The sequence below is a fragment of the Oreochromis aureus genome, linkage group 16, assembly GCF_013358895.1.
Source record: "Oreochromis aureus strain Israel breed Guangdong linkage group 16, ZZ_aureus, whole genome shotgun sequence".
NCBI lineage: Eukaryota > Metazoa > Chordata > Actinopteri > Cichliformes > Cichlidae > Oreochromis > Oreochromis aureus.
Window position 1 is genome coordinate 3,914,183 of NC_052957.1, and position 23,764 is coordinate 3,937,946.

The following is a 23,764-nucleotide window of genomic DNA, read 5'->3' on the forward strand; positions in this document are numbered from 1 at the left end:
GGGTAGCCATGAATCACAGAGCTGCTCCCCTGCCCAACCTACACACTCCACAATTAACCTTCTGCCTGGAAATCCTCCCTCTGACATATGTGTGTGTGTTTGGTGCTCACTTCCTGTCTGAGTGGTGGGGTAGACGAAGAAAATATGAAGAGCTTGGACTTGGATGAGTTAAAAATAAAAATCAGCCTGCTGTTGATGCAGAATTGTACAAACTTGTGGTGTAGTAATAAAACTTTTATGAAAACAGGTTCATCCTTCAGCAGGTAGTATGGACTAAAACATTGTAACAGCAAATCAAGAACCGAAATCATCGCTTAGTGATTCATTTGTAACACTTTTTGTTTTAGCATCATTCATTTAAAGTGTACACAGAAAGTCTGCAGTGTTACTCAACTGGAACAGCTCAAACTCCAGTGTAGGAATTATATCAGTGCTTCACATATCATCACATATCAGCTGACACAGGCAAACAGTCATCTTTAATGTGCTGATCAAGAACAGTTTGACAATTATTTATACAAATATTTAAAGTATTCTCTCCTTCTCTCTCTTCACATCTTACCTCATTGCCAAGCAGAGCAGAGATGCAGGCTTCAGAGGCATCACATATGGCTGTGAGGTCGTGACCCCCCTCCAAGGCAAGCACCAACCGACCGCCTGCCAGACCCATCAGCTGCCTCGTCAGGTAGCCAAAGCCTGGACAGACAGGAAATCACAGCAGAAATGGCAAAGGGAGGGAGAGAGAAAGAGCAAGGAAAAAAAAGAAGAAGAAGAATGAAATGGTATTCAGCCTCTAACTTCCTTTCTGGATATTGATCAAAGAAAAAAGGCAGAAAAAAGGGGCTGGAGCGCGGATGAAGGAAGGGGTGAATGCATCACAGAGGAAAAAGAGAAAGCGAGTGCACTGTGGATTTACTGGGGGGCAAAAAACAAGCCCTAATATAAGCCAGGTTTAATTTTAATAAATGTGGCTTTGCGTTTAGTCTTGGTCACAGCCTTTGATGTTTCTCCTCTCAGGACGTGGGGCACTCTTATATATGTATTCAGCCCTAAATTCTACCATATCCCCTCTTCCTGCAATCCTCTTTAACCCACCCATAACACCCCCTCTTTGACAACAAAGACCCCTAGCTCTTATTTGAGATATGCTGGATGGTTTTAGAAAAGCTCTTTGCTGTCACGCCAGGGTCTCTATCTGAATATGTAAGTCAGATATGCACACTGCACACAAAAGGGGTGAGTTTGTTTTTGAGTCTTTCATAGCATTGAAAGCAGTGTAGCATCACACAGCATACGACACGAGTGACGTGGTGCACGCCTTAAGATGTGCATATATGATTCAGCTCATAGTAAAAAAAAAAAAAAAAAAAAACAGGTTTAGAAGAAATGAAATGGACAGTTTGAATCAGCACTTACATTTGGCTGTCAGTTTGTATCCTCCCAGCGGTGGGGCATGTCCATCTACTGCATCAAAGCCAGAAGACACCAGAACCATATCAGGCGCAAACTCGTTGGCAATAGGCATGACCACCGTCCTGCAGAAACAACAGGCAAGGTAATGTATTCGTAACAAACATTTTAGTTAAATCTCAGACAGTCAAAGGTTTTCAGCTTCTGATGTCTATATTTCAACCTTACACATCAGCGTCTGCATGAATAACAGTGCATGCATGCTTCTTATTTGGCTTGCTGCCCCACACAGGAAGGCCAGAAACCAGAAGTAATTTTAAAGTCTAGTGTTTCTCAAAAATATCACAAAAACCTTGGTGATAAGTGAGGTTAGATTTTGTCACACAGCCTTGTGGAAAATTCTCACTATTATATTATATTTTTCAAGGAAGGCTATCAGAAGTGTCACACTACATTTCACTGGCATTCTTGCAACCGGATATTCTTGAACTGCCACATATGGTTAATATTTGATCTAAATGACAGGGTGACTGGGCTGCTCTTACTGTATGAAACATGTATTTGTAAAAGAAAATGCATTAAATACAGCAAATACTTTAGATTAGAAAGAAATGCTGCTTAAACCACCAAAAGAAGAATCAAAACCACCAAGCCTGAGATTTCAAGATTAAATTATAACACTACTAGCAGCTGTCCCATGTGAATATAAACAGTTAGTTTTTCCCACTGCCATATTTCCAATACATGAAACTGTGTCAAAGGATAAGGAACTCACAACTAAGCATACGTGGACATTAAAGAAGCACGAAAACCAAAGAGCTGACATCAACAAACTCAGGTCTGACAGATTTATAAATACCCAAAAAAACTATTACCTCGGTCAAGGTTATTAAACACGATAGTTCGGAAGGTTGAACTTTGTAGTCATGTTTATAATCCATTAAAATTTGGGTTAGATCTACCAAGTTCTTCAAGGTTAACTTGATGATTTATTGTTTGAAAATTGACAAAAATTCTTAGAACCTGAAGAAGTGTATTGGCAGCTTATAGAAAGCACCATATATAGACTTAAAGTATCATGTCAGATTTGACCTCTGCTTTGAGATCAATGGATTGATCTGAAGGTCAAAGTGATAATAATGCTGTGTAGCTAAATAACGCTTAAAACTATGTTAATAACTGCCACCATCTTTAGCCATATAGGGACTGCTATATGGCTTTGTATCAGTATTGTGTTAGCTCTGATGGCTAAAAGAAAAGTAACAGGGACTACTATAAAATAAATATACTAAGAAATGCCTTCAGTGTTTTTAGTGCCCTCGTGATGTTGCTTTCTTCCACTCTGGGGATGCTACAATTCACTTGCACTGTGAATGAATTGCAGTATTTTTTAATTTTTTTTTTTCTAAATGGCATTTTTCTCCATTTCATGGTTTTCAAAGCAAACATCCAACTAATCAGTTTGTTTGTACAGTATGTGTGTGGTAAGGAAAACTGCCACATAAATGTTTGAAGTGGAAGCTTTGGAAATTTAGTGCAATGCACCGCATGAACCTTAAGTAAAAAGGAAAAACGGAAGGACAGATATAATTGCATATGTGTATGCGTGTTAAGTACGGAGGATAACTAAGACTGGATGGGTGTGGTGAATGAGGGCTGCTTGTGTACAACCTTCATCTGACTGCTTGTGTGCAATGTGTCATACACAGAAATCAAATCAACAGTGGAATAGTGCGGAATGATTCACTGCAAGCTGTGGCTGGAAAATCCAGTCGGGTTTATAGGATGACCTTGTTTTGAAGAAAGGGTTTTTGACCAAGCAGATTAGATAAAATAAGATTAGAGTTGTTTATATTTAGCTTGTTTTTGTAGTCCTATCACAAAATAACAATAATACAACTTTTAAGAAATGAAAACTTTAGATGTTATTGGGTTTCCATAAATTATGAACCTGTAATAATCAATCCTTGAACTAGTAATAACAGGAGGGCCACAGACATATCATGTGACATAGCATTCTGGTTTAGCATAATTTACAATGTCTAACTGAGTTCATAAATAGGACTTCCCAGATGGCAAAACAAGTGTCTCTGTCATTCGCTGTGGAACCTCTGGCATGGCACAACAATTTTTTGGGGGCCTGGGATATTTGGGCAAGTAGCGTTTTAGTGAGGTCTGTGACTGATGGAGTACCACAGGGTTTCGTTGTAGGTCCCCTGTACTTTGCTGACCTCAGGAACACGGTGTTGGTTTGCCAGCTGTGGGTGAACAGCGTGCCCTGAGCTCCGTAGGCCGCAGGTTTTTCCATCTCTTGCTCACCACCAAATTATAACCCTTTGCTGTGCGCACCCCACCCCCCACCACAACACAACACTCCTACATACACACAGCTGTCTGAGGGAGAGGCGGGAGGTAGCACTGGGAGGTTTTTGGGAGTCCCAGACAGTAAGTATACGCAGAGTGTGAGCGTCACTGCGCTATCGTGCAGCTGGCAGCGTTTCAGATGAAAACGTCAGGCCGAATAGGATGAAAAACAAAGTGAACTTAATCGAGTAAAGACATAAATAAAAAGTGGATGAATGAGGCGAAAGACGTGACATACTGCATCTTTTTTTTGTTGTTTTCCAGCCTTTCATATACTTCAAGTCAGACAGCCGTAAACAACACAAAAGTGTACACGAGCAACACAGATAATTATGTTTGGATTTATGTTAAATTAAAAAGGACTTCTGCTAAACCCTCTGACTAACTGCTACATTTATTTAAGCATACAGCCTTGGCCCATTAACATTTGGGGGCCATAAAGACCCCACACTAAAAGAAGCCTGCCACAGACGTTTATGTGGCCTGACACACGACTTGGTGGGAAACCTTGACTGCCAAGGATATGCCTCAACCACCAAGGGCTCCTCCACCCTCTCCCCTCCAACCTTGAGCACAGACAGCAACTAGTTCTGGTCACAATGCTGAAAACTGCTGGTGTGGACAGTTCCACACCCCACCCCACTGGAATAATATCCTGACATTTAAACAAATAAAAAGCCACAGTGATCAATTACCAGACTGGCAGAGAGGGAAGTAAGTGGTTTTGAGAAGGGCTAATTGTGCGTGAATCAGAGGCTATGCACGCTGAGATGAAAAAGACTTTTTGTTAATTAAGGGAGGGGAGAGTTTACGACCGAGCCGTAAGCGATGGGACATCCTGACCAATCTAAACCACTGCTGGCTGTCTCCCAGTTACATTTAACTACAAATGCAATTACTTGACAGCTATGTGGTCTAAACTTTTGTTTAGCATTGTTTGGCTTACCTAGCAACAGGTGCAGCTGAGTCTGCATGCACAGAGAGCACAAAGGAATGCTGAATGGCTGTTGCACTTCAGCACTTTATCGCAGCTATGAGACGGCTTTAATAAGAATACTCAAAATAGATGCAGCAGAGCTCGGGTTCGAAAACACTGGATCCTACACTTCCCGTTTCTGCAAGCCAGGATAAGCCCGGTGACATCACTGGGGGTATTTTCTCAGTCTTTTCAGAGAGAAGGAGCTCCTGTCCACAGACTGAGGAGCATTCCCAAAGCTGTATGAACAGATCTCCATGCGTAAAATCTGTTGAGGCAAACACATATCTTCACTTGGCACCGCTTTAAAAGACTTGACCATGCTCAACCTTATAATGCACGCTTTTTTTCATTTACTCTGCTCCAAGTAATTTCTCCTTGTCTGATTCCAGTGAGCACTTTTAGTATTTGGCACATGTCACCCAACATGATTTCAAGTGTGCACACTCACACAAGTTAACGCGGCAATAGGTCTTGGCATAGCCGTCATTTTTTTGAGCCAAGAAAAACTTCCTCTCTCGGGACTACACATCTTTATGTAATTAATCTAGTCCTGAATTTATACGTTGCCAGATCTTGATTATGCCCTGTGATCCTATGTACTTCAGCTTTGTAACATGAAAAGTGGTACTGTGATGTACAGAATAAAAAAAAAAAAGAAAGTATTACTATCCTATCATTTTGTATAAGATGACCGGCTCTGGTCTAGATGAAAATGCCACCAAATTAGATATTTGTGGGCTTTAAAGCTTAGAGAAATTCATTCTCATCGAGAAAAAAGAAAGAAAGATCCTTTAAAGGGAGCAGCACTTGTCAAACCAGCAAACAAAAGGTTAAACTGCAGGCTTCCCCCCTTCGTTCATAAAAAATGAACAGGAGAGCGGGAGAAGAGGGAGAATAAGAGAGCGAAAAACTCACACACGCACACTTACACTTCAAAGCCCTGTCATCTGGCTCTGCGGAGAGCTGGTTTGAATTAAATTTAATTCTCCTCCTCTCTCGTCTTTCCAAGTTCATGGCAAAAAGAGGGGGGTGGGTGGGATGGGGGTGAGAGAGGAAGAGAGAGAGAGAGACGGGGAAAGAGACGGTGCTTCTGGTTTTCATTAGGGCCAATTTTCTTATCTTTTTTCTCTGTGCTTTCTGGAGGCTCAGACTTGATCCCCTGCAAATGCAACGTGGCACAGGCCAGAGGAGGAATGGGAAGGTACTGCCTGCAAGGCACGCATCCCCTCCTCAAGACAGAGAGAGGAAGGAAAAGACCGAAACACACAAGTAATAAGAGTGAAAGAGCAACTGTGTTCACCAGGTGTTTATTTTGGGTTGTAGATGTGTGAGCAAACAGATATAAAAGGTGTGCATTTACACATCTGTTTCACTGTGCACATTTTGCACACAATCATGCAAATTTGAATCAGGGCATGATGCATTTGTTTGACAATGAGTGCATGCAAGAACTATGCATGCATGCGTGTGTGTGTGTGTGCGCATTTGTGACAGATCTATGACCTGCGCACAGGTTTGCTGGTGCCCCCGTGGGGCCTATAAATTGTCCAATACCTCTGGAGCCTCTGGGAATTAATGGTGACAGGACCTGAGGTTCACGAACACCAAACTCTTATTCTCTTTCGCGCAAAGAAGGCTGAATCGCAATTGCATAAACAACTTGAGCATGCACAGGCCGATATGCAAATGTTCATCACTCCAGGACAAACACAGACATACCAAAACAAGGGCATAAGAAAAGTTCATCCAGATGGTGGCAACACTGTTAGTCCAGTGTGTGTAAAGAGTGTAAAATGGAATATTATATAATTGTAAATGAAAAAAAAGCGTGAACTCTCTTTTTTGAGGCAAATTCCTAATTACAGGAAGCCAGAGTTTGAGTGAAAGTTCCCTTTGGTTCATTTAACTGTGTTTTCATGATTATATTTTTGGAACTATTCAAGAATTTCTAAAACTTGAAATGAGTGTGCAGGGTTAATTCTTTCCCCTCCTAACGCAAATAAACATATAAATACAGAGTTATAAAAGTAATAACTTAGTAATTTAAGGTCTTCCTAATGGTCTCTTGTGCTGTTAGTATTGGAGAGCTCTCAGTTATATTCATCTCAACTGTCAACACAGTCATTAACATTTAAAAGGTGATTTAATACAGAGCATGGTTACTAGTCTCTTTTTGTGGTTTTATTTATTCATAAATTCCTGAGAGTAGCACGTTCTATGATGGTAGAGGGAATGAGAGTGAGGCAGCAGCTACTGGCTTCAGTCATAGATTATAAGTAATAGCTGCAGTATGACATACATTACGTGGCTGTCATCAATGCACATGCAAACAGCAGGGTAGAAAGAGGAGGATGAGGAGGAGAGAGAAGAATACAAAGAAGAGAGACGGGGAGCGAGAGCACCCGGGGTTCTGGGGTGCATTAAGAAGCTAAGGTGTACTTCCGGGGGATTGCGTGCCTAAAGCCGCGATGAGCCAGTGGCCTGTTGGTTTGATGTGTCGGGCTCGGGCCAGATGGACAGACAGTTGCAAACATGGACTCGTCTTCAAAGAGTGCTGGAACAAATCCAGGCCTTCTCCTTTCCAGCTGTATGAACTAAAATGTATGAGAGACAGGTACATGTCTGCACCGAGTCCATGCCTGTATCTGTGGAAGCTTATGTATAGTTATAGGACCATGCCTAACGGGAATCAGATGGGATAAGGGTGACCAGCATAAGTTCTTAACAGCTACCAATAGATAATTTGTTACACGCTCTACTTCATACTCCAAGGCTATGACAGGAAGAATTAGACTGCAGTGAGTGACATCACCGTCTTACCTGAATGCAGCTAGATACTCTGCATCCCCCATGGGAGGGTCCAGTCCCCCAGTAAAGGCCATGTTCACGTTAAAACCTTCACCTGCTCCACTGCCCACCTAGGAAGCACAAAGACATGTGACTGGGTTTGTTATGTGTGGGCTGACCGAAGGCTGGGTCTGAAAAGTTTATTAAAAGTATTCGGCGTCTTTACCTCATCGGGTGCGCCACTTCCAGGGAAGAAGTTCCCATCATCGTAACGATGCAGGGACAGGTAAAGGACACTGGGGTCAGTGTAGAAGGCCTGCTGGGTGCCATTGCCATGGTGGACATCCTGGAAAGATTATAATGGACATATTGTTATTAAAAAATAAGCATATAATAATATTTTCAGCGCAATTATCCTTTAAATCTCTTCGGTCAAAGAAAAACCAAATACCAGGGGCACATAGAGACTGCCTCGTCATTAAGGCGGATTAAGATGAATAGGTTTCAGGAAATTAATGAGTTTCACAGAAACGGACCATCAATCTCTGCACCTCCACTTGGACCAGCTGACTGATGCAGAGAGTGAGTCCTATACTGCCAGACTACATCATCTCCGCTCCAGCCTGTTGCGATGTCACAAAAGGATTCAGCAAAATTCAATAAAACACTCGACTTCAACAGCTGCTCACTTTTGCCAAAAGCGTCAATTATAAATGACCTCATTGTCTATGTCTATGAATGCTATAGTACACAATTTCTAAAAATGTCCCGGCGGCTGGAGGCAAGTGCCATGACAATGAGCCTGCACTCAGCGTCCCCCTGTGACAGACAGAGAGGAAATTAAAAGGCCCTTCAAAGGCTTTGGGGAATGGCCGTGACCAGCCAGGGATGCCACTGAACAGCACCGCTCCTGGACACGACGAAGGCTCTGTCATACCTTCTTATAAATTTTATTTATAAGAAGAAAAAAGGGATAGTATCTGACCCAAATAGCCAGACAAGAGTTCAATTTGCAGCTGCTATGTTCATAACCCCTCGCAATTTAAAAACATCAAGTGGAACAGATAACATAATGAGGATTTTTATATTTTTACTGCCTCATAAATCTAGTAGCTATTTTCTTTTCTTTGTTAATAGAAGCTAGTGAGACATTTGTGCCTTTGTCAGCTGACAGTCTCTCTCTTTGACACTTTATGGTATAAAAAATATTTTAAAGTAGTTATGCAGAAGGGATCATTCTGGGATGCAACACGAGCATAAAGAGAAACAATGAGTAGGTAGCCCACATTAACAGTTTCTTGCCATGTAAGTCCAATATTGTACCTGTGCATACAGGTATGCTGTCATGTAACAAACATCCCACTGAGAAACTCACCCAGTCTACGATGAGGATTTTACTGACACTGAGCCTCTGCTGCAGGAGCTTGGCTGCTATGGCGACTGAGTTAAAATAACAGAAACCCCTGAGGATTGGGAAAAAAAGAAGAAGACAGCAACAAAATGATGACATTTTTAAATTTTATATTCATGCCTGGGCAATATTATACGCATCATACAGTAAGTGCTGTGTAAAAAGTACAGAAACACTAAACGTAAGAGGATGAGGAAAACAGCTTTGTAAGATGAGGTGTGGATTACTTACATAGGTGTGCTCTCCTCAGCGTGGTGTCCAGGGGGTCGAACGATGGCGAAGCCATTCTGTCGGCAAAAACAGATCACAGATGACACGCCTGCTCACTTTATTTAAAAGACTAGTAAAAAATAGTCTTCACAAATCCACTGCTGCATGCAAAATCCCACACATGGAAATCCATAAAGAGTGCATTTGGACAGTTCCTTAATTGCTTATTTAACTTGGGGGGCTTGGGATAGTGGGCCTACACAGGGTGAATTAGCCCCTCGTGGGGTCCCCTGGACAGGTGTCCAATCCATCACAGGGCTAACAGAGAGTGACGCATATCCACACACTCTCACATTCATACTTACAGCCAACTGATGAATCACAAATTAACCTAAAAAGCATGCTAAAACAACTGGACTATAACAATGAAAACATTATTTTCCCAGCATCGCTATTTACCCCGTAAGGACGAGTAATGTGTAGATGAACAGAAAGAACACAAATACATTCAGAAGTATTAAAATCTATTTCTGTATTCTAAAGAATACAGATGTTAGCTTCTCCCACTGAAAGTGCATGCGTGTCCACACGGGAACAATGAGTCCGTTAAGGCAAACTTTGTCAAGGCAGTACTCCAAGCAATTGTTTTTGGAGGGTCCCAGCGCAATGTGGGGACATTAGATAGATGTTTGAGCTTATGTAGAGCGATTGCAAACTGGACTAATGATGTTGAGTCAGCTGCAGCGGATTAGCAGCCAGCCGGAAGATTACTGTAGCGACAACTGCCTCTACTGGTTTCCCCACACACGGTTAAAGAACTCTGTATGGTTCCATATATATGTGAGTGAGTGAAGTTTCTCTATACAAAGAAAAGAGTAATTAAATTAAAACAGACGTGGGGGGAAACAGAAAGTAGCAGACGCAGAGACAGGTGTGTGTGTGTGAGAGTGTGTGTGTGTGTGAGTGTGAATGTGAATGTGAGCCTTCAGTAGATTTATGGCTTTCTGTGGAGTTCATAGAGTTGTTGGTGCAGGTGGAATTTGGTCATTTGGCCATGAAGGATCCTCGGAGAACCATCTGCATGTGTGTAAGTATGCACGTGTGTGTGTGTGTGTGTGTGTGTGCGCACAAGCATTAATTTGAGGGTAAGTCAATACCAGCAAACTTTAAGCAGGAAATCACTCAAACTAAAGCTGTGTTGTTTTTAATTGTGCAAACTGATGCACAGAATGACCAACTCATGCCCACCCAACATGACGGCAGGATGCTAGCAACCCCACCCAAAACTCAGCTGGGTATCAGCATGGTTTGCTACTGTTTCTTGCTGAAGAATATCACCAGATAATGTGCTATACTGGTGCAAAGCTGACGCTAACCTGATCTGCAGGTGGCTTTGGTGTAACACTTCTAAAGGGGGCCCATTAGTGGGGACTGCTAGCGCTTGCGGTGCGTGTGCACCGGGTCTCCCTGCTGGGTTCAAACAGCAAGCAGCCACTGCTACAGACGCATGAGTCTGGCTGGGATGGGGGAGAGGCGTGATGGGGTGGGGATGTCTGTCTGGGAGGTGCGAAAGTTGGTTCTGGAACTTTTTCCTTGTTTTTTTTAAGGTGTCTGGAAGTACGGCCGGATAGCACATTACTAGAGGTGACCTGATATAGTCCCCTCGTTGCACTGGGCCTTGTTCTGTCTGTAAGCCTATGTGACTGGAACTCGGGTGGAAAATCTACTAGAGCAGTAAGACCTTAACAAGGATATTAAAATCAAACCCCTCGAAGTTGGAGGGGACCAATTATACTGCAGAGTCCATTTGAGTTAGGTTTCGCATAGCATTTAAAGGTTAACGCACATTTACCCGCTCCTAAAGGCCACAAGTGCTCCAATGCCTAAAAATACACTGCAGCCCCGCAAACAGCCATGACTAATCGAACTCCACGGAGCATCCAAACCAACCTTCAGTTCTCCCGATGCTACTTTGAAGACGAGCTCCACCACAGAGCCAACAGCCAGACGCGCTGCGCTGGATGAATGGACTTCATTCCAAATGGTGTCGCTGTCCACCTGCCAACACAGACAAACACACATGAGGCCTTGTATTGTTTAAATAACATTTTCAAAGGGAGCCAAAATATGCAACTTCATACTGTTTTCCACTTATCTATTTTTTGCTGGTGCTACTGACAGCACTTGAGTGGGGCAGAAATCGTAAAACTGAGCACATTTGAAATCATTTAGCTTGTGTCATTTCACAGCATCAAAGTTACTCTTTGAAAGTTTGTCTGCAGTGGTGCAAGAAGGGCTGGAAAATTTATTCACTGTGAGGAAAACAATAGAGAGAAACACTACGAGACATAAAATTAGAGGATTCATCGTGCTGTGTATAATACAACAGACTTTCTAAAAATCCCTTTTATCCGTAAGCATATGACACTGTAACTCTGCACTTCAGAGACCAATCAAAGACTTAAGTATAATATGATGAAAACACAAAAGCCTTAATTAATAACAGGTTAAGCAGCAAATTTATAGTAAGCTGTCAGTTTATACGTCAGTTTTAAGGTTAAACCATATAGAGGGGTTTTCAGGCAAACAGCACTCATTACACTTAGAGATATTTAGAGACATTCTATAATTTATCCACCTTAAAATATTACACGACAGAAAAAAATAGTAAAAGGCCCATTTTTAAAAAGTTTTTTGGTATAGAGCATGAAGTTTAAAAAAAATATGAGTGCGTTTATTAGATTTTTGACTAAAATGCGTGTGTGTGTGTGTGTATTCATATCTTTGTGGGGACCAAGAAATGGAAGTTTAGTATACGTGTGAGGCCCAAAATCCTGGTCCCCACAAGTTTGAAGGCATTTTTGAGAGTCAAAATGTAGCTTTAGTGACAGGGTTACAATAGGGTTATGGTTAGGTTTAGGGTAAGGGTTAGGCATTCATTTTTAATGGTTAGGGGTAGGGTAAGGGGCTAGCTAAGGGGCATGTCAAGTAGATGTACCCACAAGATATGAATACCCGACGTGTGTGTGTTTGTCTGTGTGTGTGTGTTTGAGCATGCTTAGACACGGGGCAACTATTCAGTGGTCAAGCCTGATAAATGCAGAAGCACGGGCAGCTTCTGCATTTATCAGGCTACACTACAGTACCTCCACATACATGCACACAGCCAAACAGACCACAATAGTCTGTGTGATTGATTGTACGCAGAGGGCCACGCACAGGATAATATACACACCCTCCATCAGGCATGGCAGATGGAGCACACGATAAACACAGAGAGAAGAAGCTGGCAGGGGAAAAGAAGAAAGGGAAGGCCTGTGTGTCAGTGTGTTTTGAACCGTGCACACATGTGCAGAGCGGCCGACGCCAGAGCTCTAAGTGAGGCTTTCCTGATGTAAACCTGGGGGTCTTCGAATATGTTAACTTTAACCTGCCAGTCACTCGCCCTTTCATCCATGCCGCCGGCCTTTCAGTCAGTCAACTGACCGAGTGGAACATTAACCTTAGCCACCCAGTCAGCTCCTCGGTCCTTCAACCAGTCAGCGAGCCGAGCGAGTCGACAGCTTTTCAGGCAGCCGCCCCCCCTTTTTCCTCCGGTCTCCAGTGACGAAACTGATCAAGGCCGGATGATTACTCCATAATAACATCCACAGAGAAGAAAAGGGGCTCTTTTAAAGTTGCGCCAAGAAAGAATTTGTCATGAAATGAAACTTAGGAGCGCTCAACATACACTAAAGATACTAAAAAAAGGAGGGAGTGAGGAAGTATGGAGTGCATTGTTGATGAGTGACTAATGGAACCCAATGTGAAGAGAGGGGAACGCGGTGTAAGTGGATGACAGTATGTAGTAGCTGAGTCAACGAGTGAGCGAGCGAGCAAATCAAGAGTCAAGTGAGTGAGTGAATGGGAAACTGAATCATATATACAAGTCAGGTTAATGAGAGCAAACAGATGCTGCTCTGAAGCAGCGTGAGTGCTTTATTATTTCCCATGTTGATGTTTAGTTTTGCCTCGAGCCTGGAGGGGGACACAAGCTCGTCGGGGAAAAGTGAAAGGGAAGTGGTGCGTGTGCGTGCGTGTGTGTGTGTGTGTGTGTGAGAGAGTGAGTGTGAGTGTATGTGTTAGAGGCAGAAAATAGCGGGAACGTGCTGGTATGACAGAATGATGGTTCTCCACAGGCTGACAGCTTAATTTGAACCCCCTTCCTCTGCAAGCGCGTGAGTGTGTGTATGTAAGACTTGTATGTGTGTGTATGACAGGAAAACAACAATTTAGTCCCATTTGCCATTATAAAGAGCAGAACGGAGCAATGCAGAACTCCGGCTGCAGGAGTGGTGGCCCCAAAGGAGGCAGGAAGAGGAGAAAGGAAACAGAGATATGAGGAGATGAGGAACGATGTAGAGAGATCAAGTACGTAGGTATGATGTAGCCTTTCAAATGCTCAATATTGTGAAGACAACAACAAAAAAAGCATGAAAACACACACACACACACACACACACACACACACAGGTGCACAACTGTTCCAATGTATCAGTTTTCAGATACATTATCACTTCCAACTTGAAGCAGCCATCAAAATCATTGCCTTAGCACACAAGCATCCCCAAACACAAACTATGCAATGCACACAAACAAAGTCATACCCCCCCCCCACACACACACACGCACGCACACACACAGCTCGCAACATCTGGTTACAATTACTAACATGGCGGAAAGGCGAGCAACAGCTTTTGTTGCCTCTGGTCCTTGAGGGGTGGTGTTTGTGTGTGTTTGTGTGCGTCTGCGTGCTAGTGTGTCAAGGCTGTGTGTGTGTGTGTGTGTTTGTTTGGTGGAACGAGAACAAATGGGACCATTATTTAGGCAGGGGGCAGAAAGAGTGGGCGAAGGAGACACTTATTATACTGCTATTTGATAAGGCTGAAACTATGCTTATTTGCTTCGTTCCAGAGTCTGATGGAGCTGTGCCAGATGGGTATTGATTAGATTAACAGTGTTGTAAAAACACAAGCGTCTATTACAACAATTTTCCACTGAATAAACCAGTGCGCAAATTACAAATGCTTAATTAGACAGTGAATATTTGGAAGATGACTTAAGCATGAATTAACAAACAGAGTAAGTGACTTACCCCTATGCCTCCACACGGCAACCTCACAAACATGGGATTTACTGAACCTGAAGAGAAAGAAATGAAGTGAGGAATTAGAAAGAGAGAAAACAAAAGTGAAAGGTTACCAAGGGAAGAGGTTGCACTGCGGACTCACGGACACCCTTAAAACCGACTATTTGACTTTGTGACCTTATCTAACAGCAATAGTACACAAGGGCATGCTTTAGTTAGGTGAGGTGAAGAAAAAAAAGTATCTGCTTGACCTCCCAATCAAGCCTTCTTCAGGGAAAAAAAATCTAGATTTGGCCAGAGAGGGGTCAGTTTGTCACTGAAGAAGAAAATCAATAAACTTCACATTTCTGACATGTCTGAAAACAAACTAAGCTGACCTAGTTACTGAACCTGAGTCGACTCTTTTAAAAGTGTTAGCACACATTTGAATTTCCTTTCAAACAAAACAACATCAGCTTACTTTATTATTTGTAATTTCTTTTGAAATGAAATCTGACTGCTTAACATAATCCTAATCCAGAGTTAAACACTACACCACTAACAGATATTTAATATAGTGTGAATACTCTAATTCCTGATTAGCCGCCACTTTTGTGGTTTATTCTTTTACTCCAGCTCTTACTGTAGGCTATCCCACTTGTACGCTGAAGCTCACACAGGAGTATCTGGTAAGACTCCTGTGTGAGCAGTAATAATAAGAGGAATTTATGCCTCCACTGAATGAAAGCCAAGATCACCACTGGGGCTCGCCCCTTTGGTTTTTTCACATAATGCAGACTACCTCACTACACCTGCACTTTAAGGCCAGCCATAAGTGACTAAGCAGCCTGTGAGACTTTTAGTTTAACAGCTCTAGTTGGTCCTTGTCTTATCGTAACACCTCTGAGGACTTTATTAGAAGGGACCTTTAGTTATGATACGATTTAATCATTAGAGCAGATTCTTTAAACCGGACCCTGCAGAGTCAGGCAGTCAACTTTAGACTTGTGAATAAATGCATAAAACTCTACAATTCTCAAAAACCCCGTAAGTCTTAAAGCATCCACAGTTTTTTTAGACTAAACTAATGAGTAATCTAGTCTAGGAGGTGAAGCCGTGCACGCTTGGAAAAAGTGTGTTTGTGAATGTGTGTGAGGAAGCATGTCTTACTGTCTAGTTTCTGCCGCAGCGGGTTAGTTCCATATAGCATGACGTGGGCTTCAGAGTGGACTGTTTGCAACTCCTCCAATGAGGCCTTCCTACCACGGATACACTGAAAACACAGAGAGAGAAAAAAGATACGCAACTTCGGATTAGCTTTTCATGCTCCGCATTTAAACTGCCCACAAAAACAGCACAAGAGAGCAGAGTTCTGCAGGAGTTTTATCATACTGTTAGCCCAAAGAAATAATATACAGGGCGTCCCAGTGTTGTCACCGAGTCACTTTAATATTAGATCATATGTTAAACCTCAATGTGAGAGTTTTTGACTATAACTACAAGCATTAAAAGAAGTGCATTAACACTGCCTCCTTCTGGCTACGACAACAACCTGCAATAAAGTGGTAAAACATCATTGTCAGGGGAAAATAACACAAACACTAATATATGAAACAATTTCCCATGATACAACAAAAAATGTGCTGTTCTTTTTTCTTTTTTAAAAATTGGGTGGTGGGTAGTTCGATTCCTGGCCTGCTCCATAAGTGTTCTTGGATGAGACACTGAACCCTGAATTGTCCCAGTGCACCTGATGATGTTAGAGGGTGTGTGTGAGACAGAAAAGCGCATTATGAATGTGAGGGGAAACATATGAGCGTAGCTTCTAGTGTAAAGCGTTTAGTGTGGTCAATCAAACCAGAAGACGACTGCATAAATGTCAGTGAAGTTAACATTTGTTTCCCAATACGTTTCCAAAGACTGACAACAATTCTTTTTGTTTGCCTCTGAAGGTTAAATACTGATGTACATTTTCTAAATGTCCTTCAATAATAACACAAGTCTAACTTTGTCCTTACCTCACAGTGCGCCCTGAGGCCTGTTTCCTGCAGTCGGGACCAGATGCTCTGAATGCGGCCGGCGTGCTCTGGATGACTGGTTGTGCTGCCACATATGCACTGGTGCTTCTGCATCAAAGACTCATACACAAGACCTGGAAAATTCACACACCACCATGCACAGACATATGGGTGATTATGCATCACTGACAACAAGGATAGAAACAGCTGTCAAGATGACATTTTTACGGTTACACCATAAGACGTGGTGTGATTATCATCTATTGCACCTGCTTCTTCTAAAGCAACAGGTTGTCATTGTGCAATAAGCAAAAACCCTGTTTAGGATGTTTAAACACTCTGCACACAGCTACTCACTCGCTGCATTGTGTTTGATTACTGTGGTGCTCATGACAATAAAAAGCATAACTGCTGTGTGTGTGTATGTGCAAATAAATAATTATGTAACTCAGCAGACCTGTAGTGAATCGAGGTTTGGCTGGCGGCTCCTGCACGACCATGGGGAAGGAGGAAGAGGCTGGCGATGACTGAGCTCTGGACAGAGGCCGGTGGCCAGCAAAATTGGCCGAAAGCCCGGCTGCTTCCATCGAGGCTTGGTAGTTCCTCAACTGGTGGATCCGCTGCTGCTCTAAGAGCAGAGCCTGCTGCTCACAAACACAGACAGTGTAATATTCAGCAGACAGCTGGGCTGCAATATGTGTGTCCCACCAGAAGATGGCACCAAATACCAACATCTTCCTACTTGCTATAGCGTCCAGTTTAATCGGCTTCCATAAAGAGATCCTGTTGCAAAGAACCAAACTACATTTGGTTGTTGAAGCAACATTTTCTAGCTGACATAGTATCAAACATGAGTGTTTCACATTAAGGCGTCGTAATTATTTTAAACTGCTTACAAAAAAGAAAAGTTATTATGTAACTATTTGGAACGCAACTGTTTTTGCTTTTATTTCACATATCTATTAAAATGATCTGTAAGCACCTGAGTGGAATATTTCAGTGCTCGCTAAGCAGTCGTGTTTTCCTGCTCTGATGGGTGTGTCTGTCTACACTATGGGCGCCATGGCGACAGTGAGAGGAGTGTCTGATTGAATTTGGCTGAGCGGACAGCAGGGATGGGCTGGACATATTGAGGACATGGTGTCTCAATTGTGTATCAATGTGGCCAAAGAGAGACTGCACTGTATAAATTCATGTGTAACGGAGAGATTTGTTGCTGCTAACAGATTTTTACATAAAATACTTGCACGTGTATGCCCGCATGAAGTTGTGCTACGGACTAATTTCGTGGATATTTATACACATATTATACTGGAAGCGGGTTGGGTAGTCAGTCCAGTCGGGAGGAAAGGCAGATCAAACAAATGTGGAGTGTAATGTTTCAGTCACAAGAAGCTCCATCTGTCACTGCTATCAGTGTGTTGTTCAGCCCTGCTACAACACCACTTACTGATTACTGTAATAGAAAAAGAACCCTCCATACTGTGTAATCACTGCCAGTTTGAATCATCATGCATATATATGAAGACATTATGTCAAACATATGACTCTGACGCTGCTTTTAGAGTCATGCAAGTTAAAAAAAGTTTCTCCCTTTTTGTAATTGACAGATTAAACTTGTGGAATTTAAATTTTGACATATTTTATTTCATGCCCAGTCCGTCTTTCCCACTCCAACTTGGTCCCCACCATTCGTTCTTACCTGTCTGAACAGGAAGTCCTGCTCAGCCTGCCTCTCTCTTTGCTCCCTCTCTTCCTGCTCCTGGGGATCCGGAGGCTCCTGCTTGATGACCACCCCACGTAGCAACCCCGTCTCTTGCCCAGAGGTCGGAGAGGAGGACGACGATGACGAGGAGAGCGCCTGGTGCTCCCTAAGCTCCTCCTCCGTCTCTTCTGGGTGACTCTGGTGTTGCCTGCCTGGTCCTGAGGCACCCGGGCCTGCAGCTGAGGCCTGATCGCCGGGCTTGGACATTATCTAGAGGGCAAAAAGACCCGGCCAGGTCAAACTTTTGACGCAGTGGTTTGACCATGTTATGCATGTTTTTAGAGGAAAAACTGGAACACTGGAGATAATAAAAAAAAAAATTCACATAACGTCAGGCCAAGATTAGGGAGTCAACTGATGATGTTAGGAGCCAGTAACAGAAAGACGTTCCAGAAAACAGAACTGAGAAAGAGCAAAAAGATAAGTACAGTTTCAAAAGCTTGAAGGGAGGAAAGGACTAAGGAAACATCAGGGACAACATGCCCCAATTTAAAACTACACTCTGGATGTTTTTCATTCCAAAAATAACTGACTAATCAGTTCACGTACAAAGATAACGAAAACGACCTTAGATAAACCCACCAAAAGCTAACATTAGCCGGGGTTTTTGACTTTTTGCACACACAGAAATAAACCACATCCGTACTCTGGACTCTGATAGGCTAGCTATTTGCTTTCAAACTAATGATATAATCTCCTGAGACTATGGATGAATTTTACTGCTAAGTTCATCGTGTCTGAACCTGTAAGAGAAAAGAAAAAGCGAGGAAAGGACATGTGGGAGAAAGAGAGTGGAAGCACTGCAGAGGGGGGATTGTAATAATCTTGTTTTGGCAGCTGCCCTCGTCCCTGTCGTCAAAGACCTCAACCTTGATGTGCAGGTCATGATTGGACAGGACCACTGTTTGTGCTTGGAACACACACACACACACACACACACACACGGCTGGCATATTGCCCAGGGAACAGTCCATTGACGTCAGAGAGAGCAGGCTCTTGCCTCATCCCAGTCCCTCTTCTCCAAACAAACTCAAAACACTCCTGCCACACTGACTCTCTTCCTTTCTCTCTCGCTTTGCTCTCTTTCCCTCTGTCTAACCCTTCTTCTTTTACAGAGGAAATAGTGGCTGGGACGTGAACCATAAGGGGGACAGACACTAAATAAGCCTGTTAAATCAGGTGGAAGAGGGAGAGGAGAGACAGGGTGGTGGAAACACTTGACACGCTCCGACTCTGTGCATTTACTTCTCTCCCCTAAGCACACCGCTGTAGCCATAGCTGTCGGGGGTAATTAATGGGACACAACAAGTTCAGGTTGGAACCATTTCAAGATTCTTTCATTCATTTCTTTCTTTCTGCTGCAGAAAAAAACCAAAGGTTTTCAGGAAGACCCCTTTTTCCTGCTGACTTGACTGATAGATGCAAATAAGGAAGGAAAGGAAGACTGCAGATGAGTCAAGTGGTGGATATCCAAGGGCGAAAAGGGTAAATGAAATAACTCATGCCAACAGGATATTTCTACATAATAGTTAGCAACACTTTTAAGAGTCAAATGGTAGGCGTTACATGCATCACTGGAAACATATTCGGCCCACGTTGCTAACTTTAGTCGCGTATTTTCCCACGTCAAACAGAAATATAGCAGATATTAAAACCAGCTCGCAGCAATCAACATTTCCTGGGGATAATGTTAAATTCCTCATTAAGTCTGATCTTTATGAGGCAAAAACAAAACAAAGGCAATGAGTAACTAGGGAGTCCGCTGGGGATACTTCTCCAATGACTTCCATGGTGCAATGATATCAGGCAACATTAAAAAGCAGGAAATGAATAGACACCTAAAATAGCACTGTCATAATCCTGCTTTGCGGTTATTGCAGGAGCTATAATTACACTCACAAATATCAGGATAACAAGTCACACACACAGCAGTCAGCCATGGACGACAGGAGAACAACTACACCATTCAGTAGCTCCAGGTTTTATTCATTAATCTACTTCTGTGCATGACTTTGGTAAAATAATACACAGCACTATAGTAACACTCGGAGATCATCACACGCCAAAGCATTTTCTTGTTGTGGTCTAAAGTTTAAAGTCTAGCTCTTCAGGTGTTCCCTTGTGATATTTTGAGTAATGGACTCATTGTTAAAGTTAAAGCTGCCATTAAAGCTTTTCAAAGCTACACAGAATGGCTCCAGTTAACTAAACAACCACCATCCTTTTTCTGTCTTGTGTCTTTTAACAACTTTATCCAGTCACTGAACTCCTGCCTCTTCTGAAAAACTCATTGGATGCCCTTTATTTAATCCTGTCTGATAATTCCAGGTTATCCACTGCTGTATGAAGAGGAAATCATCAGGTAAGGGATTGCTTGAAAGTCTATCCGAGGCCCGTCACGTACACCGCTCACACAAATACACAATTGTCATCCCTTCAAGCCACGCAGGAGAAAATAGGCTGCGAGTAACCACGCCAACCCAGGGAAATAAAGCAAACTGTACAAAGACCTCAACCTTCCAGCAGCTTTAAATCCAGTATCTGCTACAATTAAACCCTAATAATAATAAAAATGAACTGAATTAATTGGAAGACTTATGTAGCAGAACTTAATGTAACGCAAAATTACACAGAACATTATAGCTCATTATAACTGCCGACAAATAACCTAATGGGAATTACAGAAATTGCTACAAGCTTTCATGACTTTACACTTGTTCATTTTTATGCATATACGTTGTTCTGGTTGTACCGCAAACTTTGGCTGCTGATCATTAGGGATTAGTGGTCATTAGGTAGCTCCACACCTCATCCTCTGTATAACTCAAGCCATTTTAGTTCCAGTCTCTGTCAGCGCCTCCTTCTAATATGCATGCTTTGTCTGCCTCCTCCTCTTACTAGTGTATAAATTTTTATGTGGGGAAAAACTCTTTCTGCAGATTCGTGTTCAAGCCTGATCCCCAATCTGAAATATGAGAGGTGACATCCACAGCAAGAAAGATTACAGGAGGATGTTTCTGGAAAGTATGACACTCACTGCTTGGTTTTTATGTGATGAAACTACTGATTTAGTGTCTTAATCATATATATACAATGGGAGAATTTTTTTTTTTGTAAGTTTCATTTCTTTATAAGTTTGCTCACTTACAAAGAAACAAACAGTCTTGTATTTTGTGGTAATTTCAGTTTAATGGAGAGACGGAATGAAAGTCACTCAGTGATCCTCTGCAACCCAGCCAGAATTCTAGATCGCACAGACTAGGGGTTAGGGATACAACCAATCAATTCCAGCTGTCCAAAATTGTCGAATGGACAACAAAAGCATCAGTAAGAAGCTTGTTGAGAAGGTGAAACTGAAGAAAACTAAAATGACCAACAGTCACCCTCATGGGGTGAGGATGATCATGAGAAAAGGTGGTGAATAAGCCCAAAACTACTAAGACAGTTGGGACCACAGTCACTAAGAACACCACCACTGGTAACACACTTCACTGTAATGAACCGAAATCTTTCAGCAGCCACTAGGTCCCCCTGCTCAAGAAGGCACATGCACAGGCTGGTCTTAAGTTTCCCCGTGAACATCTCAGTGATTCAGAAAGGGCCTGGGTGCTGATTGAAACAATGTTTACTGGGAGGGAAAGGCTGAGTATGACTCAAAGAACACCATCCCCACTGACAAGCAAAGAAACCTAAAGGATTTAAAGTTTCTGTGAAGAGGAGAGGACCAAAATCTCTCCCGAGAGGTGTGCGAACCTGGTGACCAACTATAAGAAATATCTTACCACTGTACTTCCCAACAAAGATTTCCCCACCGAGTACCAACTCATGCAGGATATCAAATACTTAATTCACTCAATGCCATGAAACTCAGTCTGTAACTTTTATGGATTTCTGGTTGATATTCTGTTTCTCTCCATTTAAATAAAACTACCATTAAAATTAGAGACTGTTAATTTCTTTGCACGAGAGCAAACTTAGAAATTCAGCAGGGGGTCAAATAATTTCCCCTATTTTACACACACACACACACACACACACACACACACACACACACACACACACACACACACACACACATAGGGGTGCTATGCCTTGAGTAGATGATGTACATCTATGATGAGCTGACAAAGCCTCAGATTTTGGATCACATTGATTACTTTTACAAATATTTACCTGATTATTTCAACATTTGGGCACATTTAATGTGGTCATGTGACACAGCATATGAATATATGAATTTCAACACACACAAATTATGACCGTATCACAGAGCAACTCCACACATAAGCTTACACACACGCACACTCTTCAACAATGAAGCAGTGAGTCATATTTCCTGTGTGACCATATATGGAAGATGCTTCCTCTAGTGCACAGTTGCCAGGGTGACAGTGAGAAGCAGGGACACATGAACACAGAAAAAGAAAAAAAAAAACTAGCTAAAAGACTTGCTAATTACAGGCTGAATCATCCAGCTCTTGGAGAAAAGAAAGTAGGACTCACAAACATTAACCAAGTCAGTGTCATGTAGATAGACAAACACTCTCTCACACACACACACACACACACACACACACACACACACACACACACACACACACACACACACACACACACACACACACACACACACACACACACACACACACACACACACACACACACACACACAGTATATGGACAGACATACAGCTGCCCGCAATACTGCAGCTGTTCAGAGTTACTTTTGATACTGCGCACAGACACGTGTTGAAATACCTTGTTGATGATGTGCTGCTGCTGCTGCTGTTGGAACAGTTGTTTGTGCTTCTCCAGGAATTGCTGGTGCTGCTGCTGGACCACCAGGTGCTGCAGGGCCTGGGCCTGTCCGCACTGCTGCTGGGGCAGAGGCGCCGACTGCGTTCTCCCCAGGGGGCGGTGGCTGCGCATGAGCTTGGAGACGGAGGGCGATGGCAGCGGTAGGCCACCAAGCCCAACTACAGAAAACACAGAGCGGTTGCAGGAAATGATCGCAAGCATTTTTTTTCAAAAGCTGTGTCTTATTTCTGTAGCTCCACTCATCATTCACACATATTTTAGGTGATAATTTTAGGTGATTTTATTTCATCTGCTTAAAAGAGACTGGAGGCTTTACAACTGGAACCACAGGGACCATCCTCATATGACGGATGGAAACCGTTACTCAGGAATACCGGCTGTACATTTTAGCTGCAATGCAGTGCAGCTCGTGCTTTTTTCTAGCTGAAGTGATATTTTAAAATAAGATAATGTCAGACAAGTTTGCCACGTTTGTCTCCACTTATAAATTTCAGTGGCTTGGTTCAAGCAGCCTCCACAATGCTCTGTGTATAAAGTATCGCAGAATGGAAAATAGATCATGCATTAAATGTACTGTAAGTGACAGAGTTTCACTCTTCAGGCTGAATCACATCTAAGCAATCAAAAGGCCAAACAAGGATTGATTTTGGCAAAATGTATCCTTTGACAGCTATTTGGGTCTTTATTAGTGTTTTTAATTCATCTCCATTCATAAACAATGAGCAGCAGAAGGAAGAGGAAGTCTTGGCCCTCATATATGCCGACTTCATGGGAAGCTTTCCGAAAAAGATTGGCCTTCATCTTTAGAGGCCAGATTCAGCAGACAATAGCCAATGGGATCACAGATTGCATCAGTGCAGAATGAACTGTGAGGTCATTGTCCAAATCCAGTACA

The 23,764-nt window shown here is 42.6% G+C and overlaps 1 protein-coding gene and 1 long non-coding RNA gene across 4 annotated transcripts in view; one reads left to right on the forward strand and one right to left on the reverse strand.

Annotated features, from left to right (window-relative positions):
* The window catches only part of LOC116319962 (histone deacetylase 4-like), a 117,991-nt gene that overhangs the window by 11,825 nt on the left and 82,402 nt on the right, over positions 1–23,764 (reverse strand). For all 3 annotated transcript variants that reach the window (XM_039600044.1, XM_039600043.1, XM_039600045.1), the window contains 13 exons: positions 22,810–23,027; positions 17,989–18,261; positions 16,744–16,930; positions 16,287–16,420; positions 15,439–15,541; positions 14,296–14,342; positions 11,112–11,219; positions 9,183–9,238; positions 8,916–9,003; positions 7,767–7,886; positions 7,574–7,671; positions 1,417–1,535; positions 563–696 (listed from right to left, as the gene is read on the reverse strand). In XM_039600044.1, coding sequence (XP_039455978.1) covers positions 563–696; positions 1,417–1,535; positions 7,574–7,671; positions 7,767–7,886; positions 8,916–9,003; positions 9,183–9,238; positions 11,112–11,219; positions 14,296–14,342; positions 15,439–15,541; positions 16,287–16,420; positions 16,744–16,930; positions 17,989–18,261; positions 22,810–23,027 — 1,685 coding nt within the window. The remainder of the gene's footprint in view (positions 1–562; positions 697–1,416; positions 1,536–7,573; positions 7,672–7,766; positions 7,887–8,915; positions 9,004–9,182; positions 9,239–11,111; positions 11,220–14,295; positions 14,343–15,438; positions 15,542–16,286; positions 16,421–16,743; positions 16,931–17,988; positions 18,262–22,809; positions 23,028–23,764) is intronic.
* Positions 19,183–23,001, forward strand: LOC116319964. Its single transcript, XR_004199416.2, has 5 exons — positions 19,183–19,338; positions 19,416–19,536; positions 20,380–20,413; positions 20,991–21,075; positions 22,867–23,001. It is a non-coding gene; the product is annotated as an uncharacterized LOC116319964 (long non-coding RNA).